Genomic DNA, 25,196 nt, shown 5'->3' on the forward strand with positions numbered 1-25,196 from the left:
TGAATGCAGATTTAGAATGGCCAGTTGAGGTTGTCAAAATAGGATATTTTTGCCAAAACTTGTACTCCTGAAAAGGATCTCATCTGCCACCACAAATACGAGCTCAGATGGAGTAACTCCAGAATTACGCTTTTGGGTTTGTTTTGTAAACAGTCCTGAGATGACTTTTGGTAATATGGGTACATCTGTGCATTTAAGTCCAGGGAAGACTTTTGTGCCAGCTATTTCCCAGTAACATTTTTTTTTTGTTGTTAACAAAGGACATATGCTTAAAAGTGTTACTAGTAAGGGCATTGTGCCCAGTAGTGACTGCAGCTACAGTGTACTCATGTGCACATATGCATGCTGCTATTGCTCATTGCTCATCGTAGAGTTTTCCCTGAATGAATGTGGGATTGGTGCCAACAGGTTTTTAAGGGGTTTTCTCTGTGTGTGTGTGTGTGTGTGTGTGTGTGTGTGTTTCTGGCGCTGTAATAGGCTACTTAAGAATGAGATGAAAGTGTTTATTTAATGTAACGTTGTTAAAGAAGGCTTCCACCATTTATTCCTACATCGAGTGCCGGTGCTGCAGTCATCACAGGGGCTTTAGGTGCTCCTCCCTACCAGTGGAGCAGTGCCAAAGGCTGCTGTGGCTGCTTGTTCTTCTCTGTTTTGCTGTTTGTTCTTCTACCCCGCCCCATGAGCTAGGGCCTTTCCCAGCCTCACCTTGCAGAAGGGCTTTTTCTCACTGAGCCTTTAACTGTTGGCTTTCTCACCTCTCCGGCACTTTGTCCAACCCTGTGTCCCTAGCAATAGGGTCTGAGATTGGTTATATTTTTTCCATTTATTTTATTTTCAGAAGGACAGTTTGTCATCTCAGTATCTTTACTTGTGGTTAAATTACTTTTTTTCTGCTTTGCATCCTCTTGCCTTTCCAGAAGTGCAACCCATTCTCTGGCTTTTCAAGCTGTGCAAGAAAAACATTTTTAATCCAATGTCTTCTAAATAAAATTGAAAAGCATAGAATCCTAGGATGGTTTGGGTTGGAAGAGACCATAAAGACCACCCAGTTCCAGCCCTCCACCATGGGCAGGGACACCCTCCACTAGACCAGGTTGCTCAAAGCCCCACCCAACATGGTCTTGACCACTTTCAGGGATGGGGTGTCCACAGCTTCTCTGAGCAACTGTTCCAGTGCCACACCACCCTCACAGGAAGGAATTTGATCCTAATATCTAATTTAAACCTACCTTTCAACCTTTCAATATCCCATTATTCTAAGCGTGCTAGCTCCTGGCTCTTGTGAGACTTTTTTTTTTTTTTTTTTCCTTTTTAATAGTGCTATGTACATTCTGCAGGTCTATTGATTGTAATGAGGACTGATTTCATTTTTTGGGACCCCAGAGAACTTTCAGCAGGCATTAGAATACCCTGGAATATTAAACCTAATTTAAATTTAACTGAAATTGTCAGAATAAATGAATAATTGAACAAGGTATGTTTTGTGAAACACCTGGGGGATTTTCTTTCCCTGCTTTTATACTCAGTAATTTGCAGACAGCACTTATCTGCATTGAGACTCAGAATGTCATTATTCTGCTGCAGGTAGTACTGGTGGATAGCTGTGAATACTCGTTCTTCTTCCTCCTCTTTCCCAAAAGCCCCAGTGGTCTCCATTTATAAAACAGGGATGACAGTGGTGATTTTCTTTCATAAAGGTTCTGGTGAAGAGTTAGGCACTCATATACTGAGTAAAGGCACTAAAGACAATGTGGAAAAGTTGATATTACTTTGCTCTTTGTTGCAGTGAAAAACACACAAGTGTTATGGACTTTAACCAGCCTATTTTTTCTGTGCTGGAAACTGAACTCTGTTTTAGGAAGAGAAGGAGGATGATAAAGACTTTGTTCCCTCCAGTGCTTTCATTAATCTTCAGCTCTGCCTATTACTTTTCAGTTTACCTCTTCAATAGATTTTAACTGCAGGGTTCTGTCAAAAAATTTACAGAACACTATTTTGCAGACTGATAGATAGTTTGGTATTATTTTCTTGCCTAATTTTTTTTTCATTTCATAAATAGATCCAGCTCTTTGTATTTTACTATTTTTCTGTTATGAAGAACAAAACAATTTCTGTCCCCTAAAGTTTCACATGAGACCTGTGAAGGACCCACATGAGTAGGTGAAATAAGTGAGGGTGAAAAGCACACTGACTGTTGGCAAAGAGGTATCTTGTGCAGAGCAAATAAGTTTAAAAAAAAAAAAAAAGTTTGGTTTGTTTTTTCAATCTCACAGCAGATTCTGCAACAGTATTTTCATCTGACCCAACAGGTGTGTGACAGTACTGTGGTAACTTAAGGAAGTTAATTTCTTTGTGTATCTTGGTGATCTTAATCCTCTAAAGCTTTTTAATCCCTGTCAAACACAGGTACACTTATTTTGCTTAATAACTATAGAGTTTAGTCTGTTCGGACACTAAAAAAAGTCCTGTGTTTTCTTAATTGCCATAATTATGTGGTAATTTTGAAATCATTTTCACATGCTGAATAACACATGCTGAATCAGAGTATCTGTTGGATGTATATATTTATCTGTAAAGCAGTACTAAATTTTGAGTGTTTGTATTACCATAATATAATTGTATGATTGTGATAAGTGGGATTTACTATGTCATGTCAGTCTGTGCTGAAAGTATTTATAACACAATACACCATTACTGCCAAACAGGGAATTTGAAAGTTTAACTTAGTTTAAGTGTATAGTGGCAGGTTGCCTTCCAGGTAGTAATTCTGAAAAATCCATTATAGACATTGAGTGATATGGCAGCCTTTTCCTTGAAAAACTCCTCAGGTTTCTGTAAAAAGAGATTAGATTTATTCATTACTTTTACAGGTTATACAAAGTTATAAATTCTGTCTAAAAAGGCTGAAATCCTGAGGCAGAAACGTTGTTGGAGTGGACTTAGTATGACAGGTGGAGCAGCATCTTGTGGAAGATGGGGACACTCAGAGCAGTGATGGCACCTTAGCAGCAAACATTAATTTTCCCTGGGAGCTACAAAGCCTGGCAGGGTGGGCAGCTTCCCTGCTGCTGAAGATGCTAAGCTGGGAACCCTGATGCATCCAGAGCTGTCTGTAAGATCTGCTTGAAGGGAGGAAATTATCCTTTTCTTTAAACATTCAACATTGTAGCTTTTAAAAATCCTGACTCATTAAAAGAAAAAAGGGAGGGAAAGTATTTTCGGGTGGTTAATTTCCTTCAATACTGTGCATTTTCAGTATAGAGTCAAAGGATTACTCTGAAGAGGCTTGAATGTGGGTGTGGTTTTGGTTTATTTTTCTTCAATGTACTGCAGCTTTTGATATAACAATTCATAATGTTGAATTTCTTGATAATTTTGACATCCTCAGAAATAAACTATATTAAAAATCTTTCTGTGTATATCCAACTCAGTTACTTTGTGTGGCTTTGTGATTGCATGTATTTATTTACTTTCTAAGATACAGTATTTGCTTTAGTATTTCAAGGATTCACATGTTTTAAATTTTCTTTATGTTTTAGAAAATAAGCTAGGATTGCACAACTTTGTCACTGAAGCTGTATTCCCTGCAGGACTTGCAGTATTAGCTGTGTTTGTATAATACCACAATTTAACCTTTTCCTACCACGTAGGTTTTTTTCCCTTGTCAGGAAGAACTTGAAAAGACTGATGTTTTGTTACATTAATATACAGGCAGGGCTGCACAGACTTGTAGAAAAAATAACCATACTAAAAAAGGTGAACTCGAGCAAATATATTTAGTAGTTGTTATAATCTGTGTAAGTGCCCTTTTAAATTTTGGAAATTTGGTTGCTGTGCTGTAATAACTATAAACATCACTGCTCAACACCCAGGCTTTGGTAGTTTAGCATTTGGATTTGCAGATTCTAAAGTTCCATGGTTTGTTTACCACAGGAATGAAATATGCTGTTTATTTATGGACGAATAGCAAGCTTCTATTTGAAAATATGTAACCTCTGAGTGCAATAAGCAATCAGAAGGAATGATGGGGGCAAATGGTACATGTTTGTATGGATTAGGCAGTAGACATCTACATGCTTATATGTGATTCCTTATTCTTTGCACTTTTTTTACTGCATAGACAGTACTATCAACATTGCTGTTGACAACTGGCAATTTCTGACTTCCCAGTAGAACTGGGTTTTAAGGAGATTTAGGCATGTTGAGTTAAATTTGTCTTCCTGAAACCTTGTGTGATGGAAGTAAATAGGAGTTTCATAGTAGGTGTCAGCAGGCCAACACTTGACATTTTTTATTTTCCTGCCCTTATGTAGAAAAAGAAACATGCATTGGGAACTCAGAGACTGGATCGTTTTGGTGGCTGAAACAGTGCAGGTCTCTGTACCTTTTGACAGTTAGTGATTTAATTTAGAGTGCCTTAGGACATGAGGACACGTTAATGTTTTGATGTCTATTCTTCATGAATCTTCCTTCCCTAAGAATCACAGCCTGGCTGGGATCTCAGGTGTGCAGCTCTTTGACAGGAGCTGAGCCTGCCTGAGTCACTGCAGTCACCCAGGGGTGGGCAGAGACCGAGCCTGGCTCAAAACCATGTGCAAGGACTGGGTGCTCAGTCCCAGCAGCTCACCTTGAGGCCCTGGTTGTGTAGGCATTGCCTCACATGGCTGCACTGGGGAAGAGGAGCTGAGGAAGGGGCTGGGGGAATCTAAATATTTTGTGGATGAGGGGGTAACATCCAGCATAGTCATGATCAGTTATGTGTGGTACTGTCTTAAATTGCACCTCAGCATATTACCCCATCACGGGGTGAAGCAAAAAGCAGAATGTGCTTGGAATGGAGGAATGAGAAGTGCTAATATTCCTGAGGCTAGCGCATCTGGGTGTTAAGACTACAAGGGGACATAAAGCAAGCTACATATTGACCAGAGACAAATAAAAGAAGCTTTGATATTCTTGATGGTTATTCCTGTGTGATAGCCTGTTGACTGTGAGGTGTTAGAGGGCTGGAATATGTAGGATTTCAGTCAGCATAAATTAATACAAGCTGTTCTACAGCATCAACAAAAGTACTCATGTTTCCTTGGGTATTTTTTTAGCTCTCCCTGAGAACATGGGCACAAAGTCTATGTTCATTTGATTGCTGTGAAAAATGGTAGAAGTCTTCCTCTCTCCTCCCTTTTCATTTTGCTCAGTTCAATTTTTTATGAGTTATTGTGTGTGTGGAACAATTGATTGCATTTAGAAAGCAGTAGAACATTCTGTCAAATACTCCTACTGGATGCAGATTCACATCCCTGCAGTGTGGTGCTAAGGCATTTCAAAACAATCATTTTTTGGTTAAAACAAAAGCAATGCCATAGAGAGAGTTTTGTGCTCTTCAGTGGCACCCAAATGAGACTGCAAAATCTAAAACCAAGAAGATGCAAGTGTCACTTGCAGCATCTTGGATGCCGTAGATTAGTTCTGTATGACCTTTAAGAGGACTGAAAAATCTATTTGATTTTGAGCTGTCTTTCCCTAGACAATATACAGACTGCTAAAATTCCAAAAAGAGCATAAAGCAATGGATTAATATGAAAGGCAGATTAATTTAAATTAAAAATGCAAACCCCATTTCTAGCAGAATATGATTGACCACTGAAAATATAAACAGCCAAGATAATGGCAGTTCATCTCTTGATATCCTTCAGTCAAAACTTTAGTCAGGTGCAAGTTATGCCTTGGTTATGCTTGATTTCCCAGGGTGATTGTGTGTCAGTCTTTAACTGCATTATTCAAGAGGTCACACTTGATATTTGTTATCATCTTTTTCAAATTGAATCAAAAACTATTACATGAGCCAAATTGAAATTAATGGTATTCTTACTTGTTTCTCCCTCCCTTCACAGGTACTACAGTGCTACCATTTTGCAGATGTCGGGAGTGGAAGATGACAGGCTTGCAATCTGGCTGGCTGCACTGACAGCATTTATAAACTTTATTTTTACTCTTGTGGGAGTCTGGCTTGTTGAAAGAATGGGTCGCCGGAAGCTTACACTTGGTAGCCTAACAGGTGAGTGTCTCATTAGTGTACTGTATTTTCCTCATTGTTATTAATTAAAGGAAAATAAAATTTCAAGTGCAATCTTTTCCAAAGTAGCCCTCTTTAAAGTTAGTGTTGATGCCATCTACTCTCTGAAATCTTACAGGTTTTCAAGTCTATTGGTAAAATACCACAACTAGAGGCTAATTTAAAAGTGATAGATCATTCTTTTTTCAGGTGCTTTTCTCCTTGAAGCCATGTTTGACAATGTTTTCATTTAGCCTTTTTTTCCAGTTTAAGGAATCAAATGCCTGGAACATCACAGGTGGTTAGTTTTTAAATCTTATATATAATTTTGGACTTATTAATTGGAATTCAGAAAAACCTGATGAAGGTGTACCAGAGAAAGCATATTGCATAGCAATTGTAGCACTTTTTACAAAGTAATGCAGTTCTCTGCATAGTTACCTCAGAGACAGTACTGTAAATACCTTACATACATTAATGTGATTTTAATTCACCTCCTGTATGAGATACACAAAGACAGAATTCTGGGTTTTTTTGTCCAAATACTCAAACACCATAACTCATCACATAGTCTTTTCTTGAAAGCAGGGAAAGGCAGAGCAAGCAGCCTTCCTGTGTTCAGTGTGTCCTGTTGTTAGGATGGTAATTCCCTGCTTGTTCCTGCCTTATGTGCTTGTTTTTGCTGAAGTGATCTGTGACCAAAAGTTGCCTCTGGCTCAATGTCTGGAAGGTTCAGATGTTTCCAAGAACAGAGTTTTTTAAAGAGAAGCTGTTCCTGCTCCTCTTGAAATAGCGTTCACAAGTGTTTAGCTGTAAAGGTTTAATGTCTTCATATTTTGTTCTGCTGTTGCTGTCAAGGATCCAAATTTCTAGTTAGTGCAACCCAGCAGAGAGGGACACCAGCTGCCATGTCACTGGATGTGCAATTCCCAGCTCTCAGCTGAGTTAATCTACACTTGAGTATTTGAATGTGTTTATATAGGCAGAGCAGCAACAGCACAGTAACAAGAGTTGTTTGGTACACAGTTACTCAAAGCATGTTTCTCACATTTTAAAAATATGAAACAAAATCTCAAATTGCTACTTTTAGTCTGTTCCACGTCAATTACCATACATCTCCCCTGTATGTCCTTTCTGTGCCTCCAGACTGTTTGTTGTCTTTGTGGTGTTGATCTCTCCAGGCCTTGCACTGACACTTCTGAATCTTGGGTGCTGCCTCTCCTTTAATGCCTATTGAAACAGAGGATTGATTGATTGATTGATTGTTTTGTTTGGCCCCAATAATTTCATATGTCTTGCCAGTCCCCTCGAAGAGCTTATTGCTTATCTGGACCCAGCTGTATAGCTGTGATAACCAACATGGACTTTTCTTATTATCAGAGCTCTTTGCTTTCTGGCTCTGCTTAACATATTCAAAGTTTGTACATCCGAAATGTAGATATAAATGTCTCTTACAAAGCATGTTAGTCATGGATCAGAGGAGAATAAGACACAGAATTATAACAATGGAGCATAATGCATTTAAAGAGTTATTTGTTAATGATGTTTGCACACAAAGTAATTGTTCAGTAAAAATGGTCTTTTTTGTGGCTGGTTGCTGGCTGCCTGTCTGCAGTGTCACTTGAGCCAAGCTCTAATGTTTGCTGTGGTTTTATCCTACAGTCGCTCCTTAAGGATAATACAAATAATGGCAGTCAGGAAATCATACATCATCCCTCTATACTAGTTAGAATTTTGTCAAGCAACATTTGATTTAGCTAGTGGTGGATATGATGTGTTTTCCATAGCAAGGGGGCTGTGTAATAGAATGATAATTACTAAATCTACTGCTGGATTTGTTTTCCATTTTGAGTTTTCTCACGGGGTAAACATATCTTACTGCTCTACTTTGGTTTGCATTTAAGGACATTACAATTTACACTGAGTTATTACTGGCAGCTTCTCTGGTCTTTGGGGAAGCCAGGTATACCCCAGTCTCCCATTGCATAAAATGACAACAAAACTACTGCTTTTGCCTGCTGCTGCTGCAAGGATGAGGGGCTTTGTTTTTTTTAATAAAGGCTAATTGATTAAATGTTTATTAGATAAAAAAACTACAAATATAATCAGAGAATAATATTAATACTTTTATTAAAAGCCAATATGCTATAATTTAATTTTGTAATCTTGTGCAACTTTTCCTGCTTTCTGAAAACACTTGGCAGAGATGTTTTAGATTTCATTAAGTATATCTTTATCATTTTCAAAATATTGGAAACTTTTGAAAAATTGAACCTTCCAGATATCATTATGAAAAATTATAGTAAATTTCTGAAAAAAATCCCACTGTTTTAGTTCTCTTTACTACAATTACTGATTTGTCTCATTTTCCTGTCCATTTTATATCTTTCTCTATCTTATCTGTATAATTTCTTTATCTTTCTTCTGCTCTTTTTCTTTTGTTAATTTTTTTTTCAAAGCTGTTAGTTGGAAAGCATGCAGGACCTCTGACAAGCATATAATTAATTTTATTTGTGTTTTATTCTTTCCCTTCAGAAATTTTCAAATTGAAAGGTACTTGGTCATTGTACAATTTGTATCTCCTTTTGTAACAGAGGGTATCTAAAATATCTTCAGGATATTTCCTTTTTCTTTTTCCCACCTGAGCTAATGATGTACTGTGATTGTTTGGTTTTGTTCATCATACAAAAACATCCACAGCATGAAAAAATATTAAACTTCATTTTCCAAGTTTACATATTCAGTACTTTTCCAAAGAAACAAGATACTTAGAGAGATACTGGAAGTGACAGTGTATTTGGTTAACTTAAAAGACAGAGCATATTTAGAATTAATATAAGTAAGATTATAGACCCTGTCTAAATATATTTGCTGCCTGGTTTATGGCATTTTGGAAGTACAGGATATCTAGTGCAATATCCAGCCTGCCCTGAAAACTGAGATTACTAGTGTACCTACCAGCCATAGCTAGAAGAGAGCCAAGTATGGAATATCTAATGGAAGGTGCTTTCTGCACATATAGTTGGTGATTGAGTTTAAGCTCTTAGTTGCGTCATTTTGTGTGGTCCAGCCATTCCTGCCTGTTGGCTGTGGCTGCTGCACAGGCATATTGATAGATAACATTATTACAGAAATTTTGGTAGTTCAGATATTATTTTTACCTCTGAGAAAGATTTTCACATACTTTGGTGTGTTTTTTCACATACTTTTTTCACATACTTCTGGTGTGTTTGCCAGCTAGGAAACTTTTATGCAACACAGATCTCAATGAGTCATCAAGTGGCAAGAGGTAAAGTTTTATAAGTCTGAGTTTGAGGCAGTTGCAGTAGTATCATGAGCAGTGAGGTTTATCGATCTTCATTAAAAGATGCAGTATACTGTGTGTGTGGCAAATAAGGTAGGAAAACTATGAGTTATCTTCCAGTAACTCATAGTGGTTAACTCAAATGGCCTGTTGCACAAAGTGTGAACTTCTTTTATCATCTTCCTCTTGTCATTTTGTCCAGCTTGTGCACAAGGTATTTGTTGGGGGAAACGGAAGCAAAAAGATGGAAGGGGACTTTTCCCCAGCAGATGTTATGTGTGCTTTTTGAAACAAGATATGTTGCACTTTTTGATGGTGTTCTTATGAAAAGTTGAATTTCTCTGGTTTCACAAAGGGAAGTAGAGTCGATGAAAAAGCTGATGCTACTTTCTGTTTTACAGAAAAGCCTGCAAGTCTGGGTGTGGGAGTGGAGAAAAGTATGGTGATTTCAAAGCCATTAATAAATTGCACCTTTACAACATTATTTTCAACACAAAAAATAATAATACCTGTTCATTCAAGCAGTCATCACAGATTAAAAGAGTCTCAACCTACTAATTTAATATCTGGACATGAAAGCTGGTGCACTTGACTTTAATATCGAACCTAATTTAGGATGTGGATGTAGCAAAGGGTATTTTTCTTTGGTTCTCATCACAACTCCTTAGGGAATGCTGTATGCATAGTGATGGGGTGCCTTGCTTTCCCAAGCAGAGTTCAGTTCAACAGAGAACTATTTCATGTGCTCTGGAGAAAAGTGTCACATTGTTCTTTATCTGTATTTTTAGGTACTGCTGTAGCACTCATTATCCTAGCTTCGGGATTTTTGCTATCAGCTCAGGTCTCGCCAAGAATCACACTTAATCCAACAGATCCTTCACATCAAAACTCTACCTGCACAAAATACAGGTGAGATTTCATGGTCATTCATCCAATCTTCTTGAAGATTGTTTCCAATTAATTTTTACAACCTAGTGTGAATACCAGACAATTATTCACAAAGCCTAACACAAAGAACTAAACTAGACAGCTGAATTTAAAATCCTAACTTCCCTCTGTAGAGAAAATTAGACTTTTTGATTAAATTCTCTGAGTATTCCTTTGGCATTTCTTGGACAAAGTAAGGTGGTTAAGTGACAAATTCCACATATACCTCTTCTAATATATCATGCCTGCTACAGGTTACAGTGTACACGAAGTCAGGAATATTTTATAAGGAATTTATAAAAATGCTTGCTGTTATTCATCTGCTTGTCATGTATGGCAGCTGTAAACACTTCAAGAAGATGTGTTCCTTGCCTGTTGTTTTCTTGAGCGGGAAGAAGTAATGTGCAGATAATTGCATACCAATAAACAATTACAAGAAATGTGCAGGTTTTGACCTATTTTCCATATGCAGTCATGGTTTCAAATAACATTACTTCTGGGGGGTCTAAGAATGTGTCATTTTCTATATTTTATATTTTATTCACATGTGAGTGCTCTTATGTTCATTTAGCTGACAGACTAGAAAATTCCCTATTCAGAGAAGACTAGTTCAGTGGCTGAAGAAATTATGTTCAAAATCTGCTTTTTGGTAGTAGAAATAAATATCATGAAATTAGAGGTACAGTTCTAGTTCTGTAGTAATATTGGCTAGCAATATGGTTCATGGCTTTTCTTATGCCAGAGCAATGTCTTAGGTGAAAGACTGCAAGAATCTGAAGATTTATAGAAAACTATGGAGGGGATGGAAGGTCTTCACTGAGTGTAAATAGTTACAAATAACTGCAACACAGGATATAATGATTCCTATACTGAAAATATATGTTTTTACTTGTTTTCTACCTCAGAGTCAGCTATAATTTGCAATTTTTGAGATGGTCCTGTCTACAAAATGGCAAGTAGTCTGGTTAAAAGAGGTAAAGGGGGAAGATGCTCTCCTTTTGGAGTCAAATTACATTAAAATAAAAATCTGAGGAGGATTTGCCTTAACTGTTTGGAAAGGGTGTCTGGCGAGCAGACATGCAGCCTTTCCAGAACTCATAATTCATTATTTAATAAAGCTAGATGGATAATGTAACTTGAAACAATATAAAATTTATGTACAGGAAATATGGATAGTCATACTTTAAAAGAATGAAAATTTTTCAACAGAATTTTCATGTTCCAGTTGACCACAGACAGTCAGGAAGAAAATTTTCATGGCTTTCATGGTGTGCACTTCTGGGCAAAAGCATGAAAAATTAAGGCAGATAGTTCTCATAAAGGCATGTTGTTTCATGAATTATTGGAATACTTGTGATGTGTTGTGATTTCTGTTTCTGATGTGAAGTGAGCAAAAGTAGATAAGATAAAAATTCAAATATTCTGGAAAAAGACCAATAAAATAATTTAAATATTTTCATTTGAGAATATTTTGAAATAGAAGGAACTCTCTTTGTTTGAAGATCAAAGATAATGGAGGGCAAAATAATGAGCAACGTATGGGAAAGCTTTAGGTGCTTCTATTTTAACCTTATGCTAAACTTTAGTAGAGAGACACAAAAGCCAGGAGAGCTGAAAATAAGAAATGGATGCCTTTGCCCACAAAGCACAGAATTAGGCTACAGCATCCAGTATTTAAAAGGATTGAAGGATTGTGCAAAAAAAAGTAGGTATTGGTATGCCTCATAATAACTTTCACACTTGTATACCTAAAACTGTATCAATTTTTATGCTTCAAAACATCACCAAACTGTGATCCAGATGGAGCCAAAAGAAGAATTCCTTCAGCATCATGAATATTAGTATTAATTATTTCTGAAGAGTATGCCATACAAGCATATATTTGACTCGGAAAAGGCTGTTTAAGATCTGACTGTGCCTGCTTTCTATGCACATTGACAATAAGCTGAATGAAATATAAAATACTGCTTTTGTCATGAGAAAGTAGATGGTGTTTTTGGCATTCCACTTGGGTTAGAAGCACATCGGTATAACATGCATGGTCTTGCAAGGAAGCGGAGATTGGGGACTGCAAACCAGAGAAAAGCTGAAGGCTGAGCTTTACATTGTGACTCACCTCTCTCTCCTTTTTGGTCTTGGAGGTATTCCCCATGACAAAGTTGAATCATAAAGATTCCCAAACCTGAGGATTTGGAAGTAAAAGTCTACTCTGTATTACAACAATCTTGCATATTTTCTTTGAATACTCTAAGAATAACGGGTATCTTTACTGTACAGATACCCACTGTGTAGGGCAGCAAGTGTTGCTGTAGAGACAGTTACAAACAGAATATCCAATCAAAGTAAAGGGAAGTAAATTAATGACTGTGGTCCCTTGCTCCTTAACCCGTATTTTAGTTAGTTCTAGTAAAACTGCTGGTGTCTCAGATTGCTTAGCATTGTATCTTGCAAGTCTTCAAGAGGTCTCAGAAAATTTGGGAAAAGCAAAAGGCAGCAGGATTTCAGAAGATGAACACATAATGCCATCTCCCTGTAACTGCTTTAAATATTGCCTGCACAAATGCAGCTCATAGTTCTCTTCCTCTTATGGGGCACAGTGCTTCTCTGAGCTGAGGTAAACTTAAAGTCTAAACCTTTGCAGGCTGGGCATTTCAGAGTGTCAGGCTGTTTCCTAAATATAATTGTGTTTGTCTGTGTCAAAATGTATTTATTAGTTATGAAAACGTAGAATTTATTTTGCTGACAGAAGTTTCACTGCTACTGTGCAGAGTAAAAATGCTTTTTATGTTAGTAGATCCATTGGGTTAAAGTGTGGGTGTCCATTAAGGAGCCCTTAGAGCTACTACAAACAGTTTGTTTGCTTGTTGTTCCTTCAGATCCATATTCCTCTGCACAGACTAATTCCTGTGCTAGAATAACAATGAAGATAGAAAGACTAGCAGATAAAGAGCACAGTCATTGTCCTAATTCAAAAAAGCACACAGAGCTTGAGTACTGTGTTCTCAAAGAGCTGTGCCATACAAATGGAGTTACAAGGCACCTGTACATGGCTGCAGAAAAAAAACTAGTCAGATATGCTGTGTGTAAAATAAATCAAATAAAGTATTTTCATTTGATTTAGAAATGTACAATATTATAGTTGAACAGCCAAAAAATAATTCATTAATCTGTGAAAAAAATTGAATCATGGAAATACCTCAACTTCAGCAGAGCACTCCAAACACTGTAATTTGTTTTGCTTCCTTACAGCTGGAAGTGGGTGTGTATCTCACTGAGGAGAGGCAGGGTTAATGCTCCTTTCTACACCATCCATTAATCAAATTTCATTTTCACACTCGGTTGTATAAAGTTGTGTAGGTATTTGCAGTGTGCCACCTGTTTTATTTGATCTTAATCTCCTCAGCAGCTGTGACTGTACTTATCATCAAGGCCACAGAAATCTCTGAGGTAAATTTAAGAATACAAAGCAACACCATTCCAAAATTTGTCACCTTAGAAGTGAAAAGATGAACTATCCATTCCTATGATTATTCTGACTACTAAAACTCTATAAACGTTCCCACTTTTACTGGGAACTTGGCTGATTTTGGAAGGAGGTTTAGGTTAGGGCATGTGTATTAGCTACCCTCCCACCTTTTCCCAATCTTTAAAGAATCAATGATGTGACTGTTTGGAACATTGAGCCATTTCTGTAAAATGGCTGCAGTCCTGCTGCTCTGGACTCTTGTTTTGTCTCTATTCGTGTCTTCCTCTGCACTTCTTGAAACCTGGTCTGCTCTAGAAGACATAATGCAAGCCTGTTCTGCCTATGCAATATTTTTCATGTCAGTTACTATTCAAAAATGGCAAATATTGTGTTAAGCTTAGGTCAACTCTCATATCTTAGGGAAATGATACCTGTGCACACAAAGTTTCTCGGAATCCTTCCTGAAGAGATTGTCTTCAGACTGATTAAAATAATACAGACAGTGCCATCTGTGCTGGGCACACAAGGACTCTGTTGTTCATTTTTGAATTAGTCACCCTCACATGGTTCATGATCTTTTGTACAAATACACACCACTGAGATGAAGGCAACAATATTTAGTACTCCAACATAGCCATTTAGTAAGATAGATAATGCACAGAAATATATATTTTCTTTATGAATGTAGCAGAAGTATGTAATTCTGATCAGTCCTGAAAAACTCAGCTAACCTAGTAATTGAAGCTGGTTTTATTGTATTTAATGCCCTTAGGATGCATATAGTAGGTGTATTAGGTATTGTATTTTATTTTATTGAGAACTCATTGACAATCTGATTTATCAACAAACTAGCATTGCTATTTTTCATAATGTCACTGTATCATGGAACCAGTATTTGTTAAAATATGATCTCATTTTCTCTTTCTAATGTCAAAGTGCCTGAGCTACTGGTTTTCTGAAAACTGAGAATTGCAATAATAAATATAGTAATGTGTTTTGGCCATTGAGGTCAGAAAATTATGAATATATAAAGAGATAAACATGTCTGAGAATGCTTTTGCCAGCTCATATGAAGTATAGTTAAAATTCTAATAGTTTATGTTGCAGAACTGTGAAATGACCTCAACATAGTCTTGAAATTTATTAAGTAAATCATATACTGATATATTGCTTGGAAATGATTTTCCCTGTGCTGTCATGTTGGTCCTATCAATCAAAACTTGTAATTTAATTTTAAATTATAAAGGATAGGAAGGAATATGTTAGTTCATGTAGTAAGCATCTTTAAAGTGAGTGAAAAACAACTTCTGTCATCAATTTAAAAGATGATAATCTTTTAGAAGACAAAGATCTGAAAAGAAAGTTACCTGAACTATAATGCCTGAGTGCAATGCAGTTCCTGTAACCATTGATAAATTTTCCACGTGCTTTGACTCAAACTCTGCATTAGTGAGGAAACAAGGTGTTATTCATATAGTAACCTATTAACACTTTTAGCGCTTCACATCTTGGCTAGTAATTCTAAGACTTTGCTGTTTAACAAAACCCGAAACAATGCTTAGGGAATGATTTTTTTAAATCTTCCAAAGTGATGGTGTTACACTTTATAAGGTCTGCAAATTTTAGTCACACAAGAATGATTTTAATCAAGTTTGGACAGGGCCTTTATCTGATCTACCTGGAAGCTGAAAATATAGTATCTATGTGTAGGGTCTCTTTGAAAAATAGTTTTGAAAATAAATTGTGCTACAGAGACAACCACTCTGTCCAAAATAAAGGCATGTGTAAGTCAGTTGTTTCTGTTCTTTATTGTCAGTGTTTCTCAGTTCCAGGAATAAATCAAGAAGCTCTGTAGTTGGATGCTCTATAAATTCAGAAAAAAAGATCATCAAAGACAAGAAGCAATTAATACCTATAAGAAAGTAGACCAGTTCACTTCTCTTCTGATGTCAGCATTTCAGCACAGTCTGCTGCCAAGGTGCTCTTGTAGCAGTAGGGGGATTGCCTTGATGATCTAAGGACTAGGCAAGGTTTGTGGAGTCATTATCCTCATAGGACTATGATAGGTGAGGAGAATAGATGAACCTTCACATCCTCACCACATCTAAGGCACAAATAGCAAACACCAAGAGGCTGAGAACAATTTCTGTGAGGCTGTATAAATTATGTTGCATAGTTGAGGAATGGGAGCCTTTGTGAAGAAGGTTTAAATTAAAGAATGTTTGAATAAAGCTGATGTATTTATAGGTGGCTGGCATATCAGGAAGGGTAGAGATTCAGGGCTGGTCTGAAGTTTTAGGGAGGACACCAAAGAATCATTCCAGTGGAACAGATGGAGCAGGAGCCTGATTTGAAGATGAGAAAGGGTTGATCATTCTTGAGCATAACTGTGATTTAGATCTGTTGGAGTATCTGTGTGGTAAATTTCAGAACTGCAATTAGCATCCAAGTACTGTGATTATAAATTATAGCTTTTCCTTATGGACACCACTAAATAGATACATGTGTTACCTAACAGAGTGTTGGTAGAACTTAGCAAATACATTTCTGTTGCTTGGTCTCTTATAATAGCAGGAAAGTGCTCCTGAAGTCCAACTGGATTTTTCTCATTCTTTGTTAATTATTTGTTTCCTATGTCCCAGATACAACAGCTGGAAGTGGTATCTGCAGTTAGCACACACTTTAGCTGCTTAAAGCATTCCCTATATTCTTGTCCAGTTATATGTAACCTGAATTTAGTGCTTCACTTCTGGAAGCAGCACAAGAACCATCAGAAGTATAAAGAAAGGGTTGATTTCATGCCTGAGGTGCAGTGAAGCCTGTGCAAACAGCAGAAGCCCTCAGGTGCAAGCATCAGGCGGTTTTAAAGATGGTCCTGGTACCTAACTGAGATGAGTTTGTGTATAAAAATGAAGTAAGCCATTTGTCAAAAAATCCCAAAGATCCTTAATTGTATATATGTCTGAAAGTATCAAAATCCTAACATGTCAACAGAGCTAATAAGTCTACTGCAGTGTTTGTCCAGAATATCTACCTTGGTTAGATATTTTGTTGTTGAACTCAACACCTTGGCTCTTTGGAGTCAGCAGTTGCCCGTGTCCCTTGGTGAGTCCAGCTGAGCAGGCCTGGCCTGGGCAGTGATACTCAGCTCAGTTGCCTTGGCCATTTTCTTTTGCTCAAGGCTGGAGGAAGAAGAGAATTGTCTTGTAGGTAGAATACAAGAACATAAGTAAGGAAAGCTGGATCCCAGCTTGTTGTTCTGTCAGGAGATGTAAAGGAGCTACACTGCATGCTAAGGCAGGCAGAGACTGTGTACATAGCCAACCTTGAGAGCAAAGAGTAAGCTGAGGGTAGGATGTAAAATCCACCTGGCCTAGGGTCATGCTTCCAGTGTGGCAAACAGCAAGCTGGAAATAGGAGAATGCAGCACAAAGTGGCATTATTCCTTCAGTCTGCAATGATTTGCAGCTTATATTCTCTCTGAGTGGAATGTGCTTATCCTCAGTAGGTACTGCAAGACCCTCCTGGCCCTACATTGAGCCTTTCCTGCCTGAGTCAATTTTTATTGTTCCTGCAGTTCTGTGAGGAAAACCATCTTCAGGAATATGAATAGTTGCATCATACAGAGCAGGAGCAGTGGGTTTAAAAAATGCACAACAGTGGAATTTACTCTGTGGACACCATAGGACATGAGCAAAATGTCTTCCATATAATATCTCAGGTTGGAAGGGACCCATGAGGATCATCAGGTCCAACTTGCATGTAGCAGATTGATCAGATTTTCCCATGAAAAGTCTTCTTCACATACTCAGGCTGATTCTGCAGCATATATTAATTGTGAATGATGGATCTGAAAGAAGTGGAAAGAGCCTGTCCACAAAATGTCTGTATTTGGGGACGTTTTGATGCTGTGAGAGGCTGTTCTGCTACTCATGCAGTAGAATATTATGAAATCAGGTGCTACATTCTGTACAGCTACACAGTCCAGAATTCATTATCAGATCCAGTTTGCATTTCTGTAGCTGGACAATAGGAACATCCTGATATATTTTGTAATTGGATAACAGAATATGGAGAGCAAAGTTGAAAGTTCTTTACAATGTGGCAAAAAATTAAAATTGATGAAATTTTTTTAATTGAGGTTCAGCTTGAAAAAGTCAAAATAGTATGAGAAAAAGAGAAATGGTGCTTGCAGAGCAAAGGCACTGGGCAAAGGTCTTTTATTGCTAAATTACTCAACAAAAAGTGGCAAGGTAAAGCTTGCAGCTCAAATTACAAGACTTCTGAGAATTGTAGGAGAGTCATTACTTACAAGGTCATTTTTCAAATTTAAAGTGCAAAATGTAATGATGAAACAAACATAAGTATGGAGTATTCTTAGTGGAGAGGGAAAAGCAGTTGCAAACCTTTCATCAGCACCTGCAGAATCACTTTGGCAGGTCAGAGATTTTATTCAATATTTCTAGAGACTGCATTAGAGCCTGGTAAACTGCACTGTTAGGAAAAAAGAAAACAGTAATTTTGGTATCAAGACAAATGTACACAGCTAGCCAATTAGTAATTCATCCATGTAGTGTAAAATCTCTGTGAGAGAGGATGGCATTGTGGCCTTTGTGATCAACCTCTAACCTCAGGAACAGTTAATAAGGCAGGCTGATCCAGAGCAGAGCATTCTGAAAGTTGCTGCTGCTCAGGCTGGCAAGAAATTGCTATCAAAGAACCTCAAAATTGGTGCTGTCAGTCTTTCTGGATATCAGTTTTCCTGATATTCCTGTGGAAAATCTGTTTTCCACACAGATTCCTGTGTGGCTGGATGAAGGGGACATGTGCTGAGTGTGTTGGCAGAATCAGTGAGGAATCACAGGGGATATCTACTCTGCTGACAGTCCGTCAGCTCCTCAGTAAACATGCTGGGATGTTTAAACAGGAGCCCAGAGATCCCATTCCATGGCAGTTCCCATAAATTGAGAGGCCAGGCTGCTTTGTTCTGCCCAGTTCATGCCACTGACCTGCAAAGAAGCTGGGCATTTTTGGGCTGCTGGAGCCTGAGAGTCCTGGTTGTTGTTACTCTGCCTCATGGGCTGCAGCAGCTGAAGTCTGGCCGCTTGCCTTCCCCTTGGGTTGCCTAGGAGCCCAGCTGGCAAGCAGGGAGTGAAACAGGCTCCTTGGAAAACCTTTCTGCTCTAGTGCTGCCTGGTTTCATCCAAATCAAATAATCTCTCTCAGGTATTTCAATCTTGGGTTGTCAATCTTACAGACCACCAGCCTACCTGGGAATTTTGAACTGGCTTTTCACAGATGAGCTTGTTTTCAAGACACTAGCTCATAAACTTAGCACAAATATAAATATCTCAGGATAACTAGAGGACGTGTATCTCCTGTTTATAATTGGATGCAAATTTCCTTTCCTACCTAGGCATCTGAGAGTACTCTCGTATAGAGCTTTCAAGGCCATAACTGATCTCTGGTGTGGATTTGAAGAATTACCAATATTTTTAAAGATTCATCCTCTGATGTGTATTTCAATATATATATGTATTTCAATATATATTTATTGATAGGACTGATAAGGTACTTCTGAGGACAGAAGCTCTGAAGAGATAGTTTCATGTTAGTAAGTATTAAATAGTGCATTTCCTTTCCTGGTATATTCTATATCCTATATATTTTATATCACTATGAGCATGTACATCAGAATAAGTGCTCAATTTCAAATTGTTAAAATAGTTTAGCAGATAATAATGGGGCTAGAGGGAAGAAGAGTGTAAACCTAAAACTACTATATATTTTATTTCCTGAGTGAGCAGCCTCAGCACATGGTATCTTTGATTGTTTTTAACTGCTTCTTTGAAAAAAAAAAAATCTTCCTTACTTATTTCATGCTGCATCTTCTGTTATCATTAAACTTAGTAACTGATAGAGGTTTCTTTATTGTGTTATGAAACAATTTTAATGTATATATGCTGGGATTTTGGAGGAAAAAAACATTGGTCTTCATCTTGGAAAAAGCGATTACTATGTACCTCATCAAAGACAACATAAAATTTTATATCAGTGATAAAATAGGGCACAGAAGAATGCTAAATGTTCTGAATAGCAACTGCCTGCTCTTAGTCTGCTGGGAGTTAGATTTGAGGTGACTTTAGGTCTTGTGTGTTAGATTTCTGTGTTTCCTCTGGCATAAATTAGTCTTGTCTCAAAAATATGAAGTCAGAGTGTATCTATGGACTCACTATATAGGATGACACGAAATCATAGCCCAAACATAAAGGGTTTAGAAAGAGCTGTTATTTAACTGTTCAATCTGAAAGACAAGCTTCAGAAAAAAACATAGAAAATAATAATTTTAAGTTATTTAAATTGTTAAGAGTAACTCTGTATAACCTATGACATTTGGCAAAACATGAAATCCAGCAGCCTTTATTATGGTGAATGCCAACAGGAAGACCAGCTGGATTTGTTGGTGTTAAAGGTCCTTTCCAACCTAAATTATTCTACAATATCCAATAAAGCCAGAGGATCAGCTGAACCAGCAGCCATGTAGACAGACACTGGAATCAATACTCAAATATCTCAATTTTTTTCTGGATGGGAGGTAGGAATAAGTAAGATATCTTGTGCTTCCCACTCGACTGGTTACTGATACAGGCACTACATGGGGTTATGTGGAGTTACCCAGCAGGATGGAACAGACAGTGCAAATTCAGCTCTGCTGTTCATCTCTGCATTGATTCTTGTGCAGATGCTGAGGGAAACCAGGAAGTGTCCAGTCCCTGTCCTGTCTTCCACTGGTAACATCATAGAGATGACACTAATCACTGTGTCTTTTTAGAAATTCATGTTGCTTACAGGTACTTTGATAACATCACTTCAGTGAAAAATGTTCTATAGTTTGAAAATCATATGTCACAATCCTGTTTGATATCATTAGATTCTTTTCAATATAAGAAAATATTTTAATTTTGTACATTGTTTGTATTATTATTGCATACTTGAATACATTTGTGATGTATAAAAATGTTTTCATTCTCTTGCAGTCTTCTGTTCCTATAAACTTTTGGTTATTGCCCACTGATGTACTAATATCAATGTAACAAAATGCAACTGTCTCGTTACTGTAATAGGGGTATTGTCCTTGCCTTTGAAAATTGCTAATTGCAGAGTTAGAATTTTCTCATTTATCTTGGCAAGAGAATAAATGTTTACTACAGTTAGATAAAATTATTGACTTTTATCTGAAAGTTTTGGTTCATCTCCAATGTAAAAATATTTTCTCTAGTCTATATCTCAATTAAGAGCAGATTTAATGCAGCTTTCCTAATTAAAAAACCCCAAACTGTTTAGACTGGAATTTGACCAATCAGTTAAGCAGAGGAAGGTGTGTTAAAATAGATTTATATTCTAAATGTAGACAACATAGAAATTCTGCAGTAATTTAATAATTTAGAAAGAACAAAATAGCAAAGAGCACACTGAAACTTGGGAGAAATAGGAAAGTTTTCTTAACACAGTGCAAGCCCTTTCTTTGCCATCTGCCGTGTGAGTTGACTTTACAATTATTTTATAAACATTATAATACAAAGAGTTTGAATAAGTAGATTTTAAGCATAGACTGTCAGACCTTTTATATCCATAGAATCTGCTTTACTTGAGATTTGTTATACTGTTACTTCTACTTTTTCTCATAATGATTAAGTAGTTTAAGCAAGATATCCCTTAATTCACAAAGTCCTTCTTACACACTCAGAAAATTATATTTCCTTGTTTTTGTTATTACAGGAGTGTATGTTAAAGCTACTATGGTCACCTTAATTATATGTTTCCAGATGTTATATTACAAAGTTGAATTTTATTTTCAAATTTCCAGGCTTGCTCTGTGTTTTACAGTAACTAATTCTTTCTAGTTTTTATTGCCTAAAGTTATCCCTTAGCTATTCAAGGGCTTTACTGGTGAAAATGTGTGTCTGAATCTAAAATGGCTTGCAGGGAAGATAAATACCTGTGTGGTTTAATCACAGGAGCAATGAGTGAGTGTTTGCAAGGCTTTGTGCCAGCAGCTTTCAGGTAACTTGCACTACATGGGGAGCTTTGGAATTCCATTGTAACTCACATACCTACATCCCCAGCAGTCAGATTTTAGAGACAGGTTTTAGACTGACTCCTCAGTGAAGTATCTGTAGGGCCCTTGGTGTCTAGGCTGCCTGTAGAGTCAGTGGGGATGTGATCAGTGCAGCCAAGGGTATCTAGGGAACAGTTTTGCTTTCTAGTCCCTTGAGCAACACAATGGCATTGAGGAAACTTGGCCTCAATGGTAGCATCTCGTGCTTATTGAGATTCCCAAGGAAACCAGAGATATCTGTACAGAGCTGGCAAGTGTGATGCATGGGAATAATCTGCAAGAGCACTGCACACTCTGCAGTGACAGCTAAGGGGCAGATGGGATATTTTTGGATGCTAAATGCCTGTATGTGAATTGCCTCCACTGACATAATGACTCCTTCCATCAAATGTAGTGGAAATTCAGGTGCCAAATTTGCTCATGGAGACAGGTGGTATTGTGATCTCTGACTGACTCACATCCATCGCTGCCCCAGTTCTAGTTTGGTTATTAGGTATGGTGTATGATAGGACAAGGGGGCATGACTTCAAACTGAAATTGAGTGTTTAGATTAGACATTAGGAAGAAACTTTTTTATTGTGAGGGTGGTAAGCCACTGAAGCAGTTGCCCAGAGAACTTTTGGATGACTCATCTCTGGAGCTATTCAAGGTCAGGTTGGATTGGGCTCTTAGCAACCTGGTTTAGTAAAAGGTGTCCCAGCCCATGGCAGGGGGAATTGGAACTTGATGATCTTTAATGTCCCTTCAGTCTCAAGATATGCATTACCAAAATGTGTTACAGAAGAGGTTGAAAGCAATATGTGATGCTTTTTGGAGAACTTACTGGTCTTGTGTCCAACACTGAAAACTTAGCTATGTGCATTCCAAGACTTAGTAGGAGATGCTGTTGGTTTTGACATCTACTAATGAATGAAGTGTTGCTTAAGTTTTTTTCTCTTTTTGTTCTCTTTCAGTTATTGCAATGGATGTATGTTAGATCCAGACTGTGGTCTCTGCTACAAATTGAATAAATCAAGTGTTGTTGAGTCTTCATGCATTCCTGTTGATAAAGATTCTACAATGAAAGCAGCTTGGGGCAGGTATGTCACTTGTTAAGATGTTTTAACTTTTTGCTCTACAGAGAGTGTATTTTATGCTATTGAGAACAATTTTGCTTTTACAAAAAATGTTAAATTCTTAAGATGTTCAGGAAGAAGATAATTTGGCATTGTCAAAAATGGGTGATTACTTCCTAACAATAAATAAAAGCCTTGACCCTGATGTGTGCAGCCCTTTTGGTGTAGTCTGTCACTTAGGAAGCATGGCAAAAGTACACTAGAAATGAGGAAAATTATCTTTCCTTAATGTTTTTTCATTCATTTGAAGTGGCACATTCCCTAGTTATATACTTAAAGCTTTCTGAATTAATTTTATTTTTAAATGCTTTAATTAAACCACACTTTTAATATTGGCCTACCATAGAAACAATTAGCTCAGCTGAATTAACTAAAAATAGCAAAACCTGAAAAGTTCAAATTGTCAAAAGCATGGTGTTTGGCCATAGATTTCTGTGATTCTGTGCCTGAAAGGGGTGTCATGCTAAATGTTACTTGAGTGTAAAAACATGTGCATTCATAGGCACAACTGCAAAATATATCACACCTCTTTCTTGAGCAGCACAAAAACTTCCTGTGAAGTCACAGCAACCTTCAAGTTTTCTAAAGTACTGACTATTCCTAAGGAATAGCTTTGTGAGTTGGAACATTGTCTTGTAGAGGCTTCATGAATACTTTGGTAATGATTAGAGTTTGGATTAGGGTTTAGAATGGTTCAGAGGCACGAGGGAATTATGTAATTACTTCTGAGAAAACCACCTTGACATATTTCATCTCAGCCACCCACACACCATGAACATACTTAGGGAATAGGCAAAGGTTTGCGTGGTGGTTTGGGCCTCTTTTTTTTTTTTTTTTTTTTTTTTTTTTAATTAACTTTCATACCTATTTCTCAGAATTTAAACCAAACTGTCTAAAAGACACTGAATCATATTGGACAGAGGTTGAAAAGTGTGAAAATATCTACTGATTGTAGAATCACTAATTTAAAATTACTCTAAAATTGCCCTCATTTTGATTTCAGTACCATTAGGCCTAGTAATTAATTCCAGGTGTAGAACAGAGAAGCTTATATTTTTTGTAATCCTAATTTAAAACCACTGTGATAATTTTGGGGTTATTACAGTTAATAAATAACTGTGAAAACTGCAAAATCTCATCTGACCTGCTTGTTCTGTGAATAACTTCAATGTCACATTATGGAATATGCCTTGCATATTGCCTGATACCCTGATGTGATCTGCAGCATGTGGACTCTCATATTTGTCAGGTAACAGATGTCTCTTTATATTCCAAGTCACCATTCATTTCCTATATGCTGTAGTTTTATGTAGATTGTCTGTAATTAGCAGAATCACACTAGAATGCAGAAAGATATATATGCAGACAAAAACTTGTTATGAATAGTTGATAGTTAAAATTGAACTTTATTTCATTAGCCAGTGCTGTTGTTTAGCATAGTAAATGTGGGCATAAGCAATTATTTTATATTCATGATTCAATCTCACATAGACTCTTTGCTGTACAGCCTATTAGCGTACAGGAGCAAATTAGATAGGGAATAATAAATATTTCATTTTCATATTGCAAAATGTAGTCTTTCCATGTTCAAGAATTCCATACCATGAGGACCCTGCTTAAAATCCTTCAAAAGGAAATGAAACAATTTAATATATGTTATAGTGGTACTCACCACTGTGAAAGTCCTGCCTAAAGATGGAAAACCAATAAAATATCTACATTTCTGTTTCTAAATATTCATCACCATTTATAGTGTTTATTTCATTAATTTCTCTCTTGCCTCCACCTTATTTGTGTAATCAAGCAGTTTTCTTAAAGCTGATCCTTCAAGCTGTACAATGTCAGATGTCCCCTTCTGTGCCTTCCAAGCCCTGTGGAAGAGGGAAGCATTTTGCCTTCTTTTCCTTCTGCTCCTTCTCTTCAGAAATGCATGTATTTTTGCTTACTGGCCATGGGGAATCCCCATAGGTTTTTGTTTCCAAGGGCTCACATTCACATACCACCCCCCAGCTCCATTTACTTAAATCCTGAGTCTGCTTTACAGCAAAATCAGTCCCACAAGCCATAGGATTTCCCTGCCAGGGGAAGATTGCTGCAGGGAAAGCAGCGTAGTTCCATCCCCAGCCGAGTCTCCGAGCAGCCAGAGGCATCTGTATCCCCTGGCAGCACAGGGAGAACAAGTGCCTGAGACAAACTAACAGCACTGCTGAAGGAAA

The 25,196-nt window shown here is 37.3% G+C and overlaps 1 protein-coding gene across 1 annotated transcript in view; it reads left to right on the forward strand.

Annotated features, from left to right (window-relative positions):
- The window catches only part of SLC2A13 (solute carrier family 2 member 13), a 146,138-nt gene that overhangs the window by 94,965 nt on the left and 25,977 nt on the right, over positions 1 to 25,196 (forward strand). Inside the window, exons 5-7 of the mRNA XM_002193899.6 lie at positions 5,889 to 6,052; positions 10,142 to 10,262; positions 22,819 to 22,944. Coding sequence (XP_002193935.3) covers positions 5,889 to 6,052; positions 10,142 to 10,262; positions 22,819 to 22,944 — 411 coding nt within the window. The remainder of the gene's footprint in view (positions 1 to 5,888; positions 6,053 to 10,141; positions 10,263 to 22,818; positions 22,945 to 25,196) is intronic.

Source organism: Taeniopygia guttata, chromosome 1A, assembly GCF_048771995.1.
Source record: "Taeniopygia guttata chromosome 1A, bTaeGut7.mat, whole genome shotgun sequence".
NCBI lineage: Eukaryota > Metazoa > Chordata > Aves > Passeriformes > Estrildidae > Taeniopygia > Taeniopygia guttata.